The sequence below is a fragment of the Leucopleurus acutus genome (genome assembly GCF_964270905.1).
Source record: "Leucopleurus acutus genome assembly, chromosome: 5".
In the NCBI taxonomy this organism is placed as follows: domain Eukaryota; kingdom Metazoa; phylum Chordata; class Mammalia; order Artiodactyla; family Delphinidae; genus Leucopleurus; species Leucopleurus acutus.
The window spans coordinates 2,787,973-2,803,971 of record NC_139147.1 but is presented as its reverse complement, the minus strand read 5'-3'; the positions used below and the strand labels follow the sequence as shown (position 1 = coordinate 2,803,971).

Below are 15,999 nucleotides of genomic sequence, written 5' to 3'. Positions count from 1 at the left end.
CTCTTGTTGCGGAGCACAGGCTCTAGGCACGCGGGCTCAGTAGTTGTGGCTCGTGGGCTCTAGAGCGCAGGCTCAGTAGTTGTGGTGCAAGGGCTTAGCTGCGCTGCAGCATGTGGGATCTTCCCGGACCACGGCTCGAACCCATGTCCCCTGCACTGGAAGGCGGAGTCTGAACCGCTGCACCGCCAGGGAAGCTCCCCACCATTTTTATAAAATAAAAATCCCCTTGGACCTGGGTGCTACCACCTTTACTTGGGCTTATCTACTGAGCTGCTCCTTGCTGACGCGGGTAGGTCCAAGCATGCCCAAGCCAGTGGCAACACGGGGCAGCTTCAGGCCCAAACTGCCCTCAACGGCCTTTCACTCCAGACCTGCATTAGGGTGTGGAGGGCGGGGCAGCAGGGTTCCTTTCCCTTTACTTTGTAAGCTCCTCTTTCTGACTTTGGTGACAAAGTTTTCAAGACACTTAAAAAAAAAAAGTCTACTTATTTTTGGCTGCAACGGGTCTTAGTTGCCGCACGCGGGATCTTTCACTGCGGCGTGTGGGTTCTGTAGTTGTGGCACACGGGCTCTCTCGTTGAGGCACGTGAGCTCAGTAGTTGTGGCGCGTGGGCTTAGTTGCCCCGTGGCATGTGAGATCTTAGTTCCCCGAGCAGGGCTCGAACCTGAGTCCCCTGCGTTGGAAAGTGAGATTCTTAACCACTGGACCACCAGGGATCTTCATTTACTTTTGAAACTAGAGACTTTCACAGGAAAAGGTGACTCTAATCAAAGTTAAGAAATACAAATTAAAAATTCTGTCACGTTGCCTCCTTCAGATGCAGTGGAAATGACTCAGTAATTTCCACAACTCTGACGAAACTTAGATAGAAAATCTGAAGTACTGGTACTGACTCTTGCGAGTATGAAAACTGATTTAAAGATAACTTCCTAGACCACCGACTCAAAGTGCCACTTTATCCAAAATCATCTGCCTACTACTGCAAAAAAACAAAAAACCCCCAAAATTTCAAGACAGCAAACCTGAACAAAACTAACATAATCACTAAATCACTTTTTATAATTTATCAGATAAAAGCTGACTTCCATGAAACAAACTGGTCAGGGAAGTAATGTGTCTCCCTGCACTCAGCAGGCACACCTCTCAGGAAAGGGTAACAGGGTCGGACGCCTGCGGGCAACTGTGCTTGGGGCTGTCTTGAGGAAACACGGGGATGCCACGCAGTGCCGTGTGCTGGTCACCTGGAAGCGTGTTTCGGTTTGCCTTTGGGTAAGACATTCTCTTAAGAGGATCTCTGTGCTCTCAGCCGAGGCGCAGCCACGGCAGGAGCCGGGACACGACTCCACGGCTGCCCTGAGTCACACTGCCCTGCGTTGCCATGACGAAGATGGTTTGGGAAGGTGACACCAGACAGGAGGGTTCTGCCGAGGCAGATGTGATCACAGGGCTTGTGCTCCTGTCCCTTAGTGGTTTAGGACGCAGCCATCAGTCGGTGAAACAGAAACGCGAGCGCCTGAGCGCATCCCCGTGTTATGTGCCACCCGTGCCTCAGGACACAAGGCAGCCCTTGGAGCAAAACTAGAAGCTCACGGATAAGAACCCAACACTGCAGGCTCCACGGACTGCGCTTGGTCGAGATCAAGTTTCCTGCAGACGCCAGCGCAGCCTGCAGGGCTTCCACTCCAGTCTGCTGACAGCTTCGGAAGAGAAACACTGGATTACCTGTTAACGTGCAGATCGCAGGAAACAGGCCTTTTTCACACATGAGTTTTCCCTTAACCGGTAGGTGTGTCATCTATACGCGAAGTGACTGATGTAATCCCTTCACCTCAAGGGCTGATGATGTATGCACAGGTCTGTAAAGGAAGAGACTGGAAACAAAGACCTGGCACAAGAAATCAGTCACACAGGAATTCTGTATCACTACAAATTTTATTCAGAAACCCATCTTTGTTTTTTTTGTTGTTTTTTTTAAAAAAACTCCCATTATGAACTGGCTCGGTCAACCAACGACGGACGACGCTTCCCAGCAGACACGCGGCAAGAACAGCACGGCTCAGAATCGCCCAGACCTCTCTCGGTCTCTCGACCGCCTCCTGTCGCGTTCCCGTCCCCCGCCGCCACCACCGCCGCCGCCGCGGCCACGGTCTCTAGACCGAGAGCGACGCTCCCGAGAGCGGGACCGCGACCTATGCCTGCAAGCAAGGACAGAAAAGGACACCATGGCACCCACACCGCAGCACGCAACATACAGGACGGGGGGACTGACACGTCTGAACACTGCAGCTCATCGCGCCGATGAGGCCAACAAAAGAGAAGAATGCTGCCGATGAAGCCACAAGCTGGAGCTGTAAGATGTGCCCTCGTCTCAGACGTTAAGTGTCAGGGATAAAAAGGGGCACCTGAAGACTGAAGAGCTACGCCATCTTCTCTATCATATCCTCCTGTGGCGCCAACTCAAACGGCTGGGGGAAGCCCTAATCCAGAGTGAATGGGACATACACACCCCTCACTCCACATCTGACCCCAGTTTCAGGTCCCGTCCCAGCCAAGCCGCCGCCCTGACACGTACGCAGCTCAGCGACGGTGTCCGTCAGGCCTGCTGTGGGTGAGGGGAGGCCAGGGTTCTTTTTCTCCTACGCTTCTTTTTGTTGACAATGAAACAATCACCAGTAAGGTCTGCATTTCCAAATGTTTGTTTGACAGGAGAGGGATGAGAATCCCTCTGGGGTCAGAACTCAGTGATCTGAGTAGGAGAAGAGACTCGTCACACTGACACCTTGGCCTTTTCTCTGCTTGGTGACATGACCACCTGCACTTAAGCAACAGGACCAGACACGTAACGGTGCCCAACTGTCGGTGGTCCATAGGGTGGTGCCCCCGCCCCCAGCCAAAGAAACCTGCCCAAGCCAATAAAAACCAAGAAACCCCAATGGAAATAGGCAGCACATAAAGGAAGTCCAGATATCTGAGAACACCGTGTAAACAAACCTAATCTTAGTGGTCACCAGCTTAATGGTTCCCTCAGTTATTAAGGTTTGATCTCGACCTGACGAGGAAGCCGTGTGTGCGTGGAAAATGTCCTTCAAAGAGTACATGTTATATTTTAAAATATGCACTACATTCTAAGCAGTGCCTTTTAAAGAGAAATGACACGAAGGCCAAGCTTTACTTGAAAACAGTATTTTGGTTAAGAAACAGTCACGGTTCACTCGAGTACTCACTTCTTACGGCGGCGCCCGTACAACTCCCGCCGCAGCTCCCGAGAGATGGGCTTCAGGTGCATGAAGTTGCAGAAGCCTCCCCGTGTGCACTCCCTGCGGGAGAACAGACGGGGTCATGTGGTGCGTGCCCCCCACCCGCCCAGGGCGCCCCTGGGGCCTGCACACACCTACCCCATCTCGTACTGGCGGCAGCAGGCTTCTCTGAAGTCGGTCACAGGGGAGAGCTCGGCGTGGATCGGCTGGCCATTAAACCAGCGGTTGTTCAGGTCAATCACGGCCTTTTCCGCATCTTCTTCACGGCGAAACTGAAAAGACAAGGCAAAAACGTTGCCGCCCACACCTCAATGACAAACGTCTTCAACTACTGACTCAACTATGCGTCACCCGCTCACAGGTAAAGTAATTCAGATGGGATAAAGTAATTCGGGTGGGATAATGTCGGACAGCAATTTAAGGACCAGCCCACCCTTTATTTACAATGAGTTAATTTTGCTACGGTCCAAGCTCATGCCATATATGTTGCCATGGTTTTCAAATCAACTGGTTAAAAGAACACGTCATGATTTATGCAGGCAATGAAAGCTTTTTATTTAAAAAAAGGGGTGGGGGGGAGAAGAAACCAAACATATAAACCAGCTTCTTCTCCCCAGTCCAACAGCCGCTAACCAACAGCTGAAGACACCCGCCAACCGGGGCCCTCCCTGCGCCTTCCCGGCACCCGCAGGCCGGCCACCGGACCCAAGCCGCAGCCAACGAGGGCCGGTCAGCGCATCGAATTCATGGACAGGGCCGAGCACGTGGAACTTCGAGGCTAGCGGCTAAGGGCACTAACCCTTCCTCAGCCTCACCTGCCGTCTCACTCCTACCTTGACATACACGTTCCCAACAAGGTGGTCTCCGAGGTTGTCGCAGACGTTCATCTCCTCCACCTCCCCGTACTTCTCCTCCATTTCTGTGAAAACCTCCTGAAGGGAGGACAGTGGTTTGAGGATCACAACAGAAGTAAAAGAGTAACTGAACATAACTCACGTTTAGGCATTTTTATTAATGGAGAAAAGTCCTAATTCCATATACAGAGGGTGAACAACAGGTCAGTGGGTTTCAGTCAACAGCTCACCTCAAAAAATTCATCATAGTGTTCCTGCATCTCGACATCGCTCACAGCACCTGTGAACAACAGAAATCTTGCTGGTTAGAGCAGGGAACCGTGACTGAGACAGCTCTGTGCTTAAACTCAAACTGCTACATAACACACATCAGATTATCTAGAGAGAAAACGAGAGCTGCGTTCTACTGGAGACTGAAGACACTGCATTACACAGCCACTTGTTAAAATTTTAAAGTGTGGTGAGATTTTTAAATGCCCCTTATGACAATCTCAATTCTGGCTATTAAAATGTTAAAATCACAACAAGTTTTAATCAGCATCAAAGGGCCAACATTTTCAGAAAGTGTGAGGAAAAGGTTGACTCTCAAATTAAGAAACTTTTAAGTGAAAATTTTCTTCCTTTTTAGATTTAAGATACAGGCCAAGTAATCACACTGATTTTTTTCCTTTCCTTTATTAGGTTAAAATGAAAGCTGAAATCAGGGTAAATGATTAAAAGCTTATGTTCCTGACTAGTTTCTTTTACCAATTAGCAGCCACACAGAATGTCATTAAAGTTCTTTCTGATGCGATTAAAACCCAAATGACCGAAAATAAAGACTCAGTAGGATAATTACCAAATTCACTTACAGTATTTTGAACGCCCTCTTTCACATAAAGGGAAAGTTACAATGCTTCGTTGAAGAAAGCATTATTTTCTATTTCAAACTATTTTCATCAAGTTTATTCTTCATAATTCACATGCACTAAGTGAAATCAAGTCAGTTCTGTGGATAGATTTTGCAAATTTACATTCTATCCTCATCATCCTCCTACCAAATCTTACCATCAAACTCTAACGTTCTCTGAACCTAAATCTGAGAATGCACAAAGCTGGTGTGTCAGTAAACTGACGTTCCAAAAGCCAGACCGGGGAGTGGCTTCGAGGCTGGGACAGCCTGTCTTTAATTGTCACCTTCCACAGGCCACCTCCTGGACTGGCGGCCCCCTCTGGGCACCCGCCAAGGGCGCTGGGCTGTGGCCATGGGCTCTATCCACACTGCGCTGCCTGCGAGTCCTGAGCTCGCTGGAAAACTTTTTACCTCAAGGATAAGAACTAACTTCAGTTTTTGATCCTGACAATGATTTAAGTTCACTTTCTTGCCACTGGAGTTGGGCGGGGGGGGGGGGGGGGGTGTCCCTGCATTTTAGTTATTTTTGAATTTCTAGGAATCCAGCTTGCATCAGAACACGGAACTTACTGAATGCATTAGGCAACAATGGCTACTCGACAGCTCGTGTCGATTTAAAAGCTATCGTGAACGTACCTTCTTTCCTGACCAGAAATCAAGTTCTAAACAACAGAAAAGCTAGTCAAGTGAAACCCATTCCAAGGGCAGATTTTAATGTTTACAATTTCCTTCTCCACATTAGAAAAAATGAGAAGACAGAAAATATTTACACACTCAAAAAGTTTTAGCAATACTGAGAATCAAATTTTGGTGGCTGTTAAAATACTGGCTATATTCTTAGAATTCCTATTCTGTTACCATATAACAGAATATCGTATTTTAAAATTTATGTAAAGTTCATATTTTAAAATGCTTGATGGTGGGCATATCTCATCTCCTATATTCTGGTTAAAATTTCTGAGTCAATCAAAATGACCTAAAAGGCAGAGATGAGTGATTAAAAAACTGTTCAATTAAGAAAGTATTTACACGACTCAATATATTTTAAATAAGTACCCAGTTTTCTTACAGAAACGCTCTTAAACTGGGGTTCATTTTTGAGCTTAATCAGAGCAGAGATAGCTTATTTTTCTACAGATAAAAGGGTACGTTAAAAAGAGCCAGTAATTTCAGGAAACTGATGAACCTAGCTAAATTGTAGAATCAGAATTGTTTAATTTGTACAATCTGGACCCCAGAATTGTAGTCTTTAGTACAGCTAAACTTTTATTTTGTAGCATATGCAAAACAAGAGTCCTGTGAATCGCAAATACAGACACAGAGAACTAATCCAACATTCTTCTGTCAATAAAGCATACGCATCCCCGAAAAAACAAGCAGGGCAAAGAGTGATTAACTGTCATAACTCAGTCATCTACTTCTCATTCATTTCTACCCCAGGGTAGGGCTGTTACAAAATTATTTAATCAGTCCATAGAGAAACAGTTTCTTCCACCCATTGATCTTATTTCTTTAAATAACAGAAAACCAGGTATTTTAAATCAAGGGCTACCAAGTAAATCCTGCTACCATCAGATTCAGGGAAAGAAATTAATTCTCTATCAGGTCAGCATTAGCGTCGAAAAACATTTAGTGTCTTGGCAGGAAAAATGTACCAGTCCCTCCCCTGCAGACACAGGCACCGTGCACGCACACACACGGAACTGGAAGGCCTCCCAGTCTGGGGCCAGCTTGAGGAGGTGGTGGCTGCTGGGACCATTTCACCCACTGTAGGTCACCCTATAAACTGAGGGGCTCCGGGCCAAGGGTGTGTTTGATCCAGGTTTGTGGCTATCCAAAGGTACCTCGTGGTATTATTCTGTGATCTAGTTTTTACAGCTTCAAAACAAACTGGTGAATGAGAAGCATCTACCCTTTGGTCTGGACCCCTTGATTTTAACACGAGTCCAGGATGTTCATTTCAGCTTATCCTCAGATGACTAAATTCACTCTACGGTGAATTTCAACAGCTGTAAAACTTAAACTGTAGTTTAACTTTCCAGAGATAGTAGTATTTCTCCTGTTCCCCAAAAGATACCCCTCAGTAAATACCACATCCATAACTCAAATTCAGCATCTCCCATTACCTGAAGAAACCAGTAACGTCTACTGAATGCCCAGTCTAGAGCTATTCCCTACCAAGTATCCTTTATTTCCCAAATGTAATAAACTAACTCCTGAAGTCGGAAATACCTACATAAATTATCTGATGAAGACAGGAGTCCACACAGGACTGGTGTTGCACTCGGGGTCGGTGCAACTTGGAGGACCCTACTTGGGAAACATTCTCAGAACAGTGCTCTCACAGTTAAAAGCATCATCTCCAAAATGGAGTTTAAGGGGAAAAAAGTCTAATAAGAAATAAAATCTGAAAAACAATTTCAGAACAATTTTTTTTAAGTCAGAGAAACTTTCCCTGTTAGCGGGAAGAGCGTGCACACACACACCCCCGGATGACGGCCAAGGGGCTGGAAGGGAGAGCAGCAGCGCCATGCTCTTGTCAAGGGCACCCTCTCCAGTCACTTTTTCCTTCCTACATAAGTGGGCACGAGTTCCAATCTCAAACAGAGCTTTCCATGGGGTCAGTGGGACACAAGCTCTCGACACCTCTAGTGAAAGGTGGTCCTTGACACTACAGCGGCAGACCAGATGGAGTTGACGCTGAGCTCTGACACGCAAGCCCAGGGAACCAGGGAAGGAACTTGTATGAACTTACAGCGCAAACCGTCAGCAGACTGGGAAGAGTTTTGAGGGTTACGGTAAATGTTCAAGAGGGCAATGGTCTGAAATACAAAACGCAACAACTTTATATCATGGAAAATTAAATGTAAACACTTAACCGGTTTCCTGTGGCGATCACTTCAGTCAAGACCCAGTGCTGAAAAAAGAGCAAGTTATTTTCTTTCGAAGCAGAGGTGTTCTCTCTTAGTTGGTGGCTGTCGTGGAGCGCCCTGACACTGCGATGCAACAGAGATCCCATGACATGTTCATATTGTATTTCTGTCACAGACTGTAAAAATTCTCCCTTTCGAAGCTCCAATCCAGTTAAGAATGCAAACAACTCGGCAGGCTACTACCAAAATATTCCTGTTACAGGAAACTTTTAATGAACAAATGAGAAAGGGTGCCTGTATAAACTGATTAGAGAAATACAATAATTACGTATCATGAAATCTCTACTTCCTAGAGGAAAAAGTATAATGGTGAAATAAAACCCACACTTATTGGGCAACTTACCTTATTAAATCCTAAATATTCCTAAGGTTTTTGATTTCACAGAAAGAACTTAATAATTGCCAGGGGTTCAGTCACTGTGAAGACCAATGACTGGCTGGTGACGTCTGGGTGTCACAGGGCCGGACCCCTCTCGTTAACAAACGTCCACGGTGGGAAGAGGTCCGGCCAGTGACCTCCCGGCCAGCCTGCTGAACGCAGCCAAGTATCAAGTTCTTGCTGTGTGCGCCAAGGACCTCCGGCACCGTGTCCTGTTTGCAACAGCTCTATGTCAGCAGCTCAGAAGCCAACATTATTTGTCTCAATTAAGAGTGGGCTCTTTAACACCATTGTTTTAAAAAAATTTCTCCAACTGTGGGACTTACAGTGTGAGCCGTCAGCCGTCTGTGCACTGTTTTGGGGATTACGATAGATGTTTTGAATCAAGATGGTCTGCGGGGAAAAAAAAATAAAAAGGGGAATTCTACTGGCTGCTGTGCATATATCAGACAATTGCAAAGAGACAACTTGTTTGCAAATGGCTCAACGCCTGCTGTTTGTTTCCTGCAAGTCAGACACTTGTCTTCTGAAGAGTACACCCAAACCATCATATTATGAAAACAGAGTTTGAGCGGTGACTTAGGTCAAGTGACTTAGGTCAAGTCAGCCAGCAACCAAGAAGAAATTGTAATTGTTACTTTGAGTAGTCCCATGTCACTGAAGTGTTTTAAGACACGGTAAATGATAGAACGCTAACATTTCCTCATACTTCAAGCTAGCAGACACTATGATGTCGAAAAAGTCACATTATAATCATATTCCCCATATGAAAAAAATTTTTTTAAACCAAATGCATAAGCCAAGTATATGCAGTCCATCAAGCTCTCTTGATCTCGTAGGAAACAGGCGCACCCAATGGGCTTCCTAACTCTCATGGACACCTAGCGTATTTACATTTTCTTGGTGGGATCTCTGTTTACATAATACAATAGCTTAAAACATTTGCTCTTTTCCAATCCTTCTTTTAAGGGAAAAAATCCTTTTAGCCCTTGTGCTTTAAGCTGGATGAGGCAGACGTGAAACCTTACATTGTACCGTTCTTCTCAAACTCAAGTTGTCTGAAAAAACAAACCATGTTTAAGTTAGTAGGCTAGCATTACATGAATCTTAATGTCCACATCACTGTAAGAAGCTTAAAAAGAAACCCACACTGAATTATGCTAGATTTACAAGCTGAACCAATAAACCACATGATTTAAGAAAATAAATATTCAGTCTCAACGTGTATCCAGAGCAGTTTTGTAAGTGGTTTCACAGAACCGGCCGCCTCCACTTCCAGCTGCGGGGTCAAGGGGAATGGTCGTGCGGGTCCCTCCGCCGCAGGTCTGCTCTGGGAAACCCACCTGGGAGCATGCCCGCCAGCCACACAGCACAGCTGTCACCACACAGACCCACCCCCAGGGCCTGGCCTCTCGGCAAGCCACTGATACCGCCCCGAGTCAACCACTTCAGGACTCCAACGTTCCCAAAGCCAACCGCACTTGGTTTTTAACTGGAATCACCAGTGTGTGGCAGCTCTGATGGAAAGCTATACTGAGCCCAGTGATCCAACAGGAAATTCATTTTAGCTCTCACTCAGGTCATCTGGCAGTGGCTGTTTAATAATAAAAGAAACTTCACTTAAAGGGAGTAATTCAGTTCCATTAAAATCACAGGTGGTCAGGATTACCTAAAGCCAACCAAACGAATCAAAACAAGATGTTCAAGTGAACACATACACCTGACCCCACCAAACTCTAACGGAATCACGGCCACTGGCCTAGTGAGGGACATTTCGTTCATAAACGGAAGCACTTAAAATAAAATTTCAACAAACAGAAAACGTAAAGCGACTTCTCCAATATTCTGAATTTCAAAAGAGACATGTTCAAAGCTATTAAATTAGAAAATACTGTCTCTTTCTTACAACAACTGACTGGCTTTCCTGAATGCTTACACGCAGCGGCTCTGAGGCTGCACATTCAGACCTCACGGCGGCGTGAAGGGGCCCAAGAGCCCTCAGTCTGGGAAGACTGAGGTATAGGTTCTTTCCAGACCCAAACATTCGGTGAACACGGACAGAAGGTTTCTGTTCCTCCCAGAGGTGCTTTCTCCCTTTAATTCACTGGATCTGTTGCAGGGTGTAAACCCTTGCCTTTTCTTCAACTAGCCAAAAAGAAACTATCAAAAATCACCATTTTTGACCGATCTGAACTCACAACATAGCCAAGCCCAAGGTAACAGGCATCTCTCAATTAACTGAACAGACTGGCCACGAATAACTGAAAGTAAATGCCTGTCTTCTAATGTTAACTTTCATTGTTCATGTTTCTAATGACATGATACAGCTTGCTGTGTCCTTGGCTGGGGTCTCAGAGGGGACACACCCAGGCGTATTGGAGAGCCCCTGCGTGCTGACAGTCACACCAGCGTCTCCTCTAAGGGGGCTCCATCCACCTCTACTGCCTGGAGAGCAACAAGCAGAAAGCCAGCTCTGCAGCTACCAGCGCCTGGAGCAGAGGCGAGGGCAGCGCAGGCCCGGCTGCCCCTCCCGGCCCACGCCTGTTAGAGGCAGGGAGGGTGGTCAGGCAGTGAAAACCAGTCACAACCCATAAGTTTTTCTAATGGAAAAAACAGGGAATGGTGCTCTCAGACCTTCCGCTAGGGGTGGTCACCTGCCTCATTCTCATTTAAACAAACACATTTATGAACACAAATGGAAAATAAAACTATAGAAAAAACCCCCCTGCTTATTAACACATGGAAATTAACTGCCTCTGTAAAGTACATTAAGTTTTGATCATTTACATGAAAACGGGAAAAAAAAAGGAAAAACAAACAAACCTGGCTAAAGGTCGGTTTATTGTGCAACCGAGAGCATCTGTCTCCATGACGACATGCTCCAATTTTGAAATAAAATGAACAGTTGACTCTGTAAGGGAAAATAAGAACTGATTATTTTGCTGGGAAGATAACAAATAGATGGAAACATGTCATCAACATGATAAATGCTATTAAACTACGTTTCTTTTACTTCACAAAAACACAGGCACATTGTTTTTACTGGTAATAGGTACCTTCCCATATTTTAGAACTACTCAGCTTCAATTTGCCCCTCTAAAAACATGGTACTCTTTCAATGAAGAACACTCTAATTCTAACCTGGTTCCTCTGCATTGGAATCCCCTCCACTTTCAACTACAGTTGACCCTTGAACAACACGGGCTCGAACTATGCAGGTCCACTTATATTCAGGTTTTTTAGTCATTAAATCCTATGGTACTGCATGACCCATGGTTGGATGAATCGTAGGATTCGCAACAGCAGACATGGGCTGACTAGAAGTTAAACTCAGACTGGATTATTAACTGTGCAGAGGGTCAGCACCCCAACCTCCACGTGGTTCAAAGGTCAACTGTACTTCTCTATCGTTTCCTCTTAAACTGTATGTTAAGTTAATCTAAAACTGTATTTAACTTAAAACCTATCTGTTCTTTAGTCTTCCACGATGAAATTCTCTCTTGAGGACATCAACACGGTGTAGCGAGGGGTCAAGATCCTGAGTCGGCTACTAGCTGCCTGGACTTGGGCCAGTAGCCAGCCCCTGTCCAGGTCTCAGGAGCCATCTGTAAACTAAGGAAAATGCCAACATGGCACTGTTCCGAGCACCAGAATCAGATGCACCATCTGTGTGCTCATTACACGTAGTCGTTATTATCTAAATAATCACAAAGTCCAGGTTCCCTCACCCAAGACACCAGACCAATAGGAAATTTCCAAAAAGAGGTCTGGTTTCCAAAAGAAATTTCCAAAACGAGGTCCTCCTGGTTTCAATACACTGAAAACAAGCTATTGGGGAACTCCCCCCCGTCTGCAGGAACTACACGAGGCCACCTTCTGTCCCCATATCGCAAAGCCCTCCCTTAAAATGCTCCAATACTTGGGCCATCCGGATAAAATCAAAACCAGCACTGCAGCCAGCGTGAGCGCAATGCAAGGTGGCTTAGCATAACCCATCCATGATGAATTAGGCACTCTTACTAGGGCCCATTCAAACTTAGACTCGCAGAGGTGGGAAAGTTACCCTGTAGATTCAAGTATTCAGCAAGGGCCACCCAGAGTTAAGGTCAAAGGGCCTCAGTGAAATCTGATGGACCATCAAGGCCAACTAGCCATTGATTTACTATCAGATGGCAATATAAGTGGAAGCGTCTAAATGCACCAGGAGAGGAAAATGATTACTACATGTACTTGCAAACTTAGAGGTCCTGCTTCAGACTATTTCACTTGAGTATATAACATTACATCTTCAGGAAGTCACTTGAAAATAAAGAGCTTATTTTAAGAAGATCCTAGAATAGACAAAACCCGTCTCAACAATTAATACCCAACTATTCCATATAACTAAAACAACCCTTGGTCCTGTACTTCCAGAGATGACTCTCTTTTCACGATGCCCAGTTAATTACTGAATTTAGTCTATCAGTCAAAACTTTTCTAGTGTGCTCATTAAACTACTGAAATAAAATGATGTAAAACACGTGATTTACTATCACAGAGAAGATATCAGAAAGGCTAATCTATGCTTAGATTTAGAAACTGTCCATAACCTCACATGTGTAATTAGCTAGATATTTTTAATTGGTACAGACCTACATTTTACTTCCAGCTTAAATTGAAAAAAAAAAGAAAATTAAAAGGTTAGCGGGAATCATCATCTTCATTTTTTAGGAGTCGAGATGTTTCCTGGAAACTAAAACCCCGCAAGTCTCCCTGAAATGAGAAACCTAGATTAAATACTTGTTTCCTGAATTACAGCCATGATTTTTACAATACAGCACCAACAGACTGAAATGTGGTTATTTATAGAAGGAATATAAAAAACATTGAAATGAACCTCTGAAGTAAGAGTTTCATAGAGCAAAGAGCAAAGACACCACCTTATGCAGCTTTTTACCAGAACAATGGAAAAACACTGCATGGGACATAAGTCATGGCGCACACTAACATAAGCTCAAGAGTGAAATTAACACTGCACGCTCTTCAGCAAACTCCGAGAAGCCTCTTTTTCCAGCAGAGCTGGCCAATCCATTCAAGATCATGTTCCCCAAGCTGCCGCCTCTGGAGCCACAGCCTTCGGGGCACACACCTCTTCCATAGCACTTAATACATTTTAATGTGTTTTACTTTAGTTATCCTTTACACAATAAGTACCCCCTCACTCCTTGAGTTCCTTGAGAACAAGATCCAAATTTTACCCATCTTTGAGTCCCCAGAGACTGGCCTTGAGTTGACACTCAATTAATGTTTCTGGAGTATGACTGATGCTTTTGTCTTGTGAGTTTTGCTAGGAAAAAATATAACCCCTCTTCCAAACAACACAGGAAATTCTAGAATGTGTAAAAGAAGACATTTTACAAGATAGACTGCATCCTGGAAAACAGAAACAATTTAAAGTGTTTGATCAAGTGGTATTGAAACATTATCTATAGCACCCTTAGGAGTTTATCATTAAAAACATATTCACGTAAGCCCTGTACAGCCCTAAAGAATCCCAAGATGTTAACCATTTATTCAAAGAATAGATTAAGCTTAATCTTTGGGTTTTCAAATAAGAATTATCCTCCAAAATGTCTGGAAACATTCCCTTTAGTCTAAATTTCAGTGAATAAACTGGAAATTAATACGTGGCAAAATCAAAATTATATGTTTTACTTTTAATCTAACAATTGATTACGAAAGATATACAACCTAATAAAAGAAAAAACACCCATCTTACTCTTATATTGGAATTACATCTAAAAGTATTTTAAAATCAGATTATGTCTTTTACGGTTAGTTAAACCCGTAATCTCCAAAATACTTTTTCACATCAAATGTCCTTATGATCAGCCCGATCACCGCTTAACTCACACAAGAGGCTCGTGAAGCGGATAAAACCCTAACAGTTAGGACCCTAAGTTATCTAACGATTTAACGCGGGCGAAGCTTGTACTACCGCTTGCCCGACTCGACATTAAAAGATGAAAGTTGGGGGAATCGTTAATGTTGACAACTTCAGCACAACTCGAGGCGGCTTCCGCGTGCCGGGGGCGCGGGGGCCAGGGTCGCCTGTAGGTGGGCCGCCGAGGAGCCCCGGCGGGAGAGGCCGCGCCGCCAGAGCGGAAGCCCGCCACCCGCCCGGCCCATCGCCCGCCCGCCCGGGCGCACGAGGCGGCGGCGCGCGACTCCCGAGGCCGGAAGAGCCGCCCGCCCCTCCCCCCGCCGGCCCGCCGGGCCTCCCGCCGCCTCCCGGGCCCCGCCGCCGAGCCTCGCCGCACACCGCCCGCCCCCCTGGCCCGGGACCCCGGCGGCCGGCTCTCACTCACTTGTCTTTCTCGGTGCCGAAGATGGAGGCCAAATACTCCGCCATTTCCCACCCGCCGCCGCGGCCGCCGACACTGGTGCGGACGCCGACGACCCCTCCCGACGCCCGCGGGAGACGTCACCCAGACGCGACGACTCTCGGCCCACCCCGACGGCCTGGAGGCGCTGCCCAATCGGAAGAGACGCTGCCTGCGCGTGGGCGGGGCTTGGCGCGCGTGAGGCACCGCCCTCGCGGCCCAGGAGCCCGCGCGCCGCCCGCCTGGGCCCCCTCCCGGCGCCCCCTCCTGGCGCTCCGTGCGCTCTCCGGCCACTCTCCCGCGCTCCTCGCGCCGCTGCCGAGGCCCTAAGACCCCCTCCGGCGTCCCCCGGTGCCCAGAGAAGCCGGGCGCGCAAACGGCGGTCAAGGAGGAGGAGGCGGCGGACAGCTTCTCCACGCTGTCCCTGGGGCTGGGCCCGGGGCGCGCCTGTCCCGCGCGGGCGGGTTCCGCGGGTTCTCAGTGGGACAGGCGCTCTCTGCCCGCACTTTCCCTTTGGGACCCCCACCGTCTTCGGAACCCTTCCTCCCTCGAGCACCACTCGTAGGCGGGGAGCAAAATCTGGGTGCCCAGCCGCCCCCGGTCCGGGAGGTGCGCCGCCTGGGCCCGGTCCCGGGAAAGCCCGGCGGGTTCGGAGAACCTCCGGTGCCCAGAAGGCCGGCCGCACGTAAACCCTAAAGACCGCGGAAAAGCTGGAGCGCAGGGGCCGCCGCGGGAAGGGGGCCGGTCGGGAGCCGAGCAGAGGTTACAGACCTAGGGGGACGCCAGGTCCTTCCCCCATGCTACCGACCTCCGGTTTTCTTAGTTTATTACGGTTTTTGGAGGGCCCTCCTTTCTATCCATGTTTCCTCCCCCTTGCCTTTTTTCCTGTAACCGTCCATCCTTGAGGAGGCTTCATAGGATCCGTGGTCAAGGTCCTGACTGCTTTTGTAGCTGCGCAGAGCTCCACTGTGTGGTCAACCCGTCCCCTGTTGATGGGCCCATGGGTTGATCCAGTCTCGTCTCCATTAGCAGTCCTGCAACAGGTGGCCTCCTGCAGGCATCTTTTTGTATTTGGGGCAAATGCACACCTGGTGTGTTTGCCAACCAAGCTCTGCAGTCTTGGGTGTTCATAACTAAACAAGAGAATGCAACAGTTTTATCCTGGGCGGAGGCCTATACAAAAGTGAGTTATCCTGGCAGAAATGTTTAATATTTTGGCCGTCTCTAGGGTGTTAAAATTTGCTATAGAACACATTTGAGAATGGGTTGCAGGTAAAGGGTAAAAATAGATAATCAGGTCCTTGTGTAGCTCTCAGCAGAT

At 46.9% G+C, this 15,999-nt stretch overlaps 1 protein-coding gene across 3 annotated transcripts; it reads right to left on the bottom strand.

Moving 5' to 3' along the window:
* Window positions 1–1,922: 1,922 nt before the first annotated feature.
* Window positions 1,923–14,773, bottom strand: U2AF1 (U2 small nuclear RNA auxiliary factor 1). Of its 3 annotated transcripts, none has more exons than XM_082840423.1 (8): window positions 14,664–14,773; window positions 11,140–11,227; window positions 8,643–8,709; window positions 4,343–4,392; window positions 4,092–4,190; window positions 3,397–3,530; window positions 3,226–3,318; window positions 1,923–2,196 (listed from the first exon to the last, which is right to left on the bottom strand). In XM_082840423.1, the coding sequence occupies exons 1-8, from the start codon at window positions 14,705–14,707 to the stop codon at window positions 2,058–2,060; spliced, it is 714 nt and encodes a 237-aa protein (XP_082696549.1). In that variant the 5' UTR covers window positions 14,708–14,773; the 3' UTR covers window positions 1,923–2,057. The 3 variants fall into 3 exon arrangements, with proteins under 3 accessions (XP_082696549.1, XP_082696548.1, XP_082696550.1); XM_082840422.1 differs by lacking the exon at window positions 8,643–8,709 and adding an exon at window positions 7,760–7,826; XM_082840424.1 differs by lacking the exons at window positions 11,140–11,227; window positions 14,664–14,773 and adding an exon at window positions 7,760–7,826 and having other exon boundaries at window positions 8,643–8,675.
* Window positions 14,774–15,999: the final 1,226 nt, after the last annotated feature.

Bases quoted from the DNA above. Each gene is read 5' to 3' on its own strand.
- U2AF1 (XM_082840423.1), bottom strand. From the start codon at position 14,707: ATGGCGGAGTATTTGGCCTCCATCTTCGGCACCGAGAAAGACAA. The intron at 3,531-4,091 runs GTAGGAGTGAGA...TTGTCTTTTCAG, and splicing joins TTGGGAACGTGTATGTCAAG to TTTCGCCGTGAAGAAGATGC. The intron at 3,319-3,396 runs GTAGGTGTGTGC...GTTCTCCCGCAG, and splicing joins TGCCGCCAGTACGAGATGGG to GGAGTGCACACGGGGAGGCT.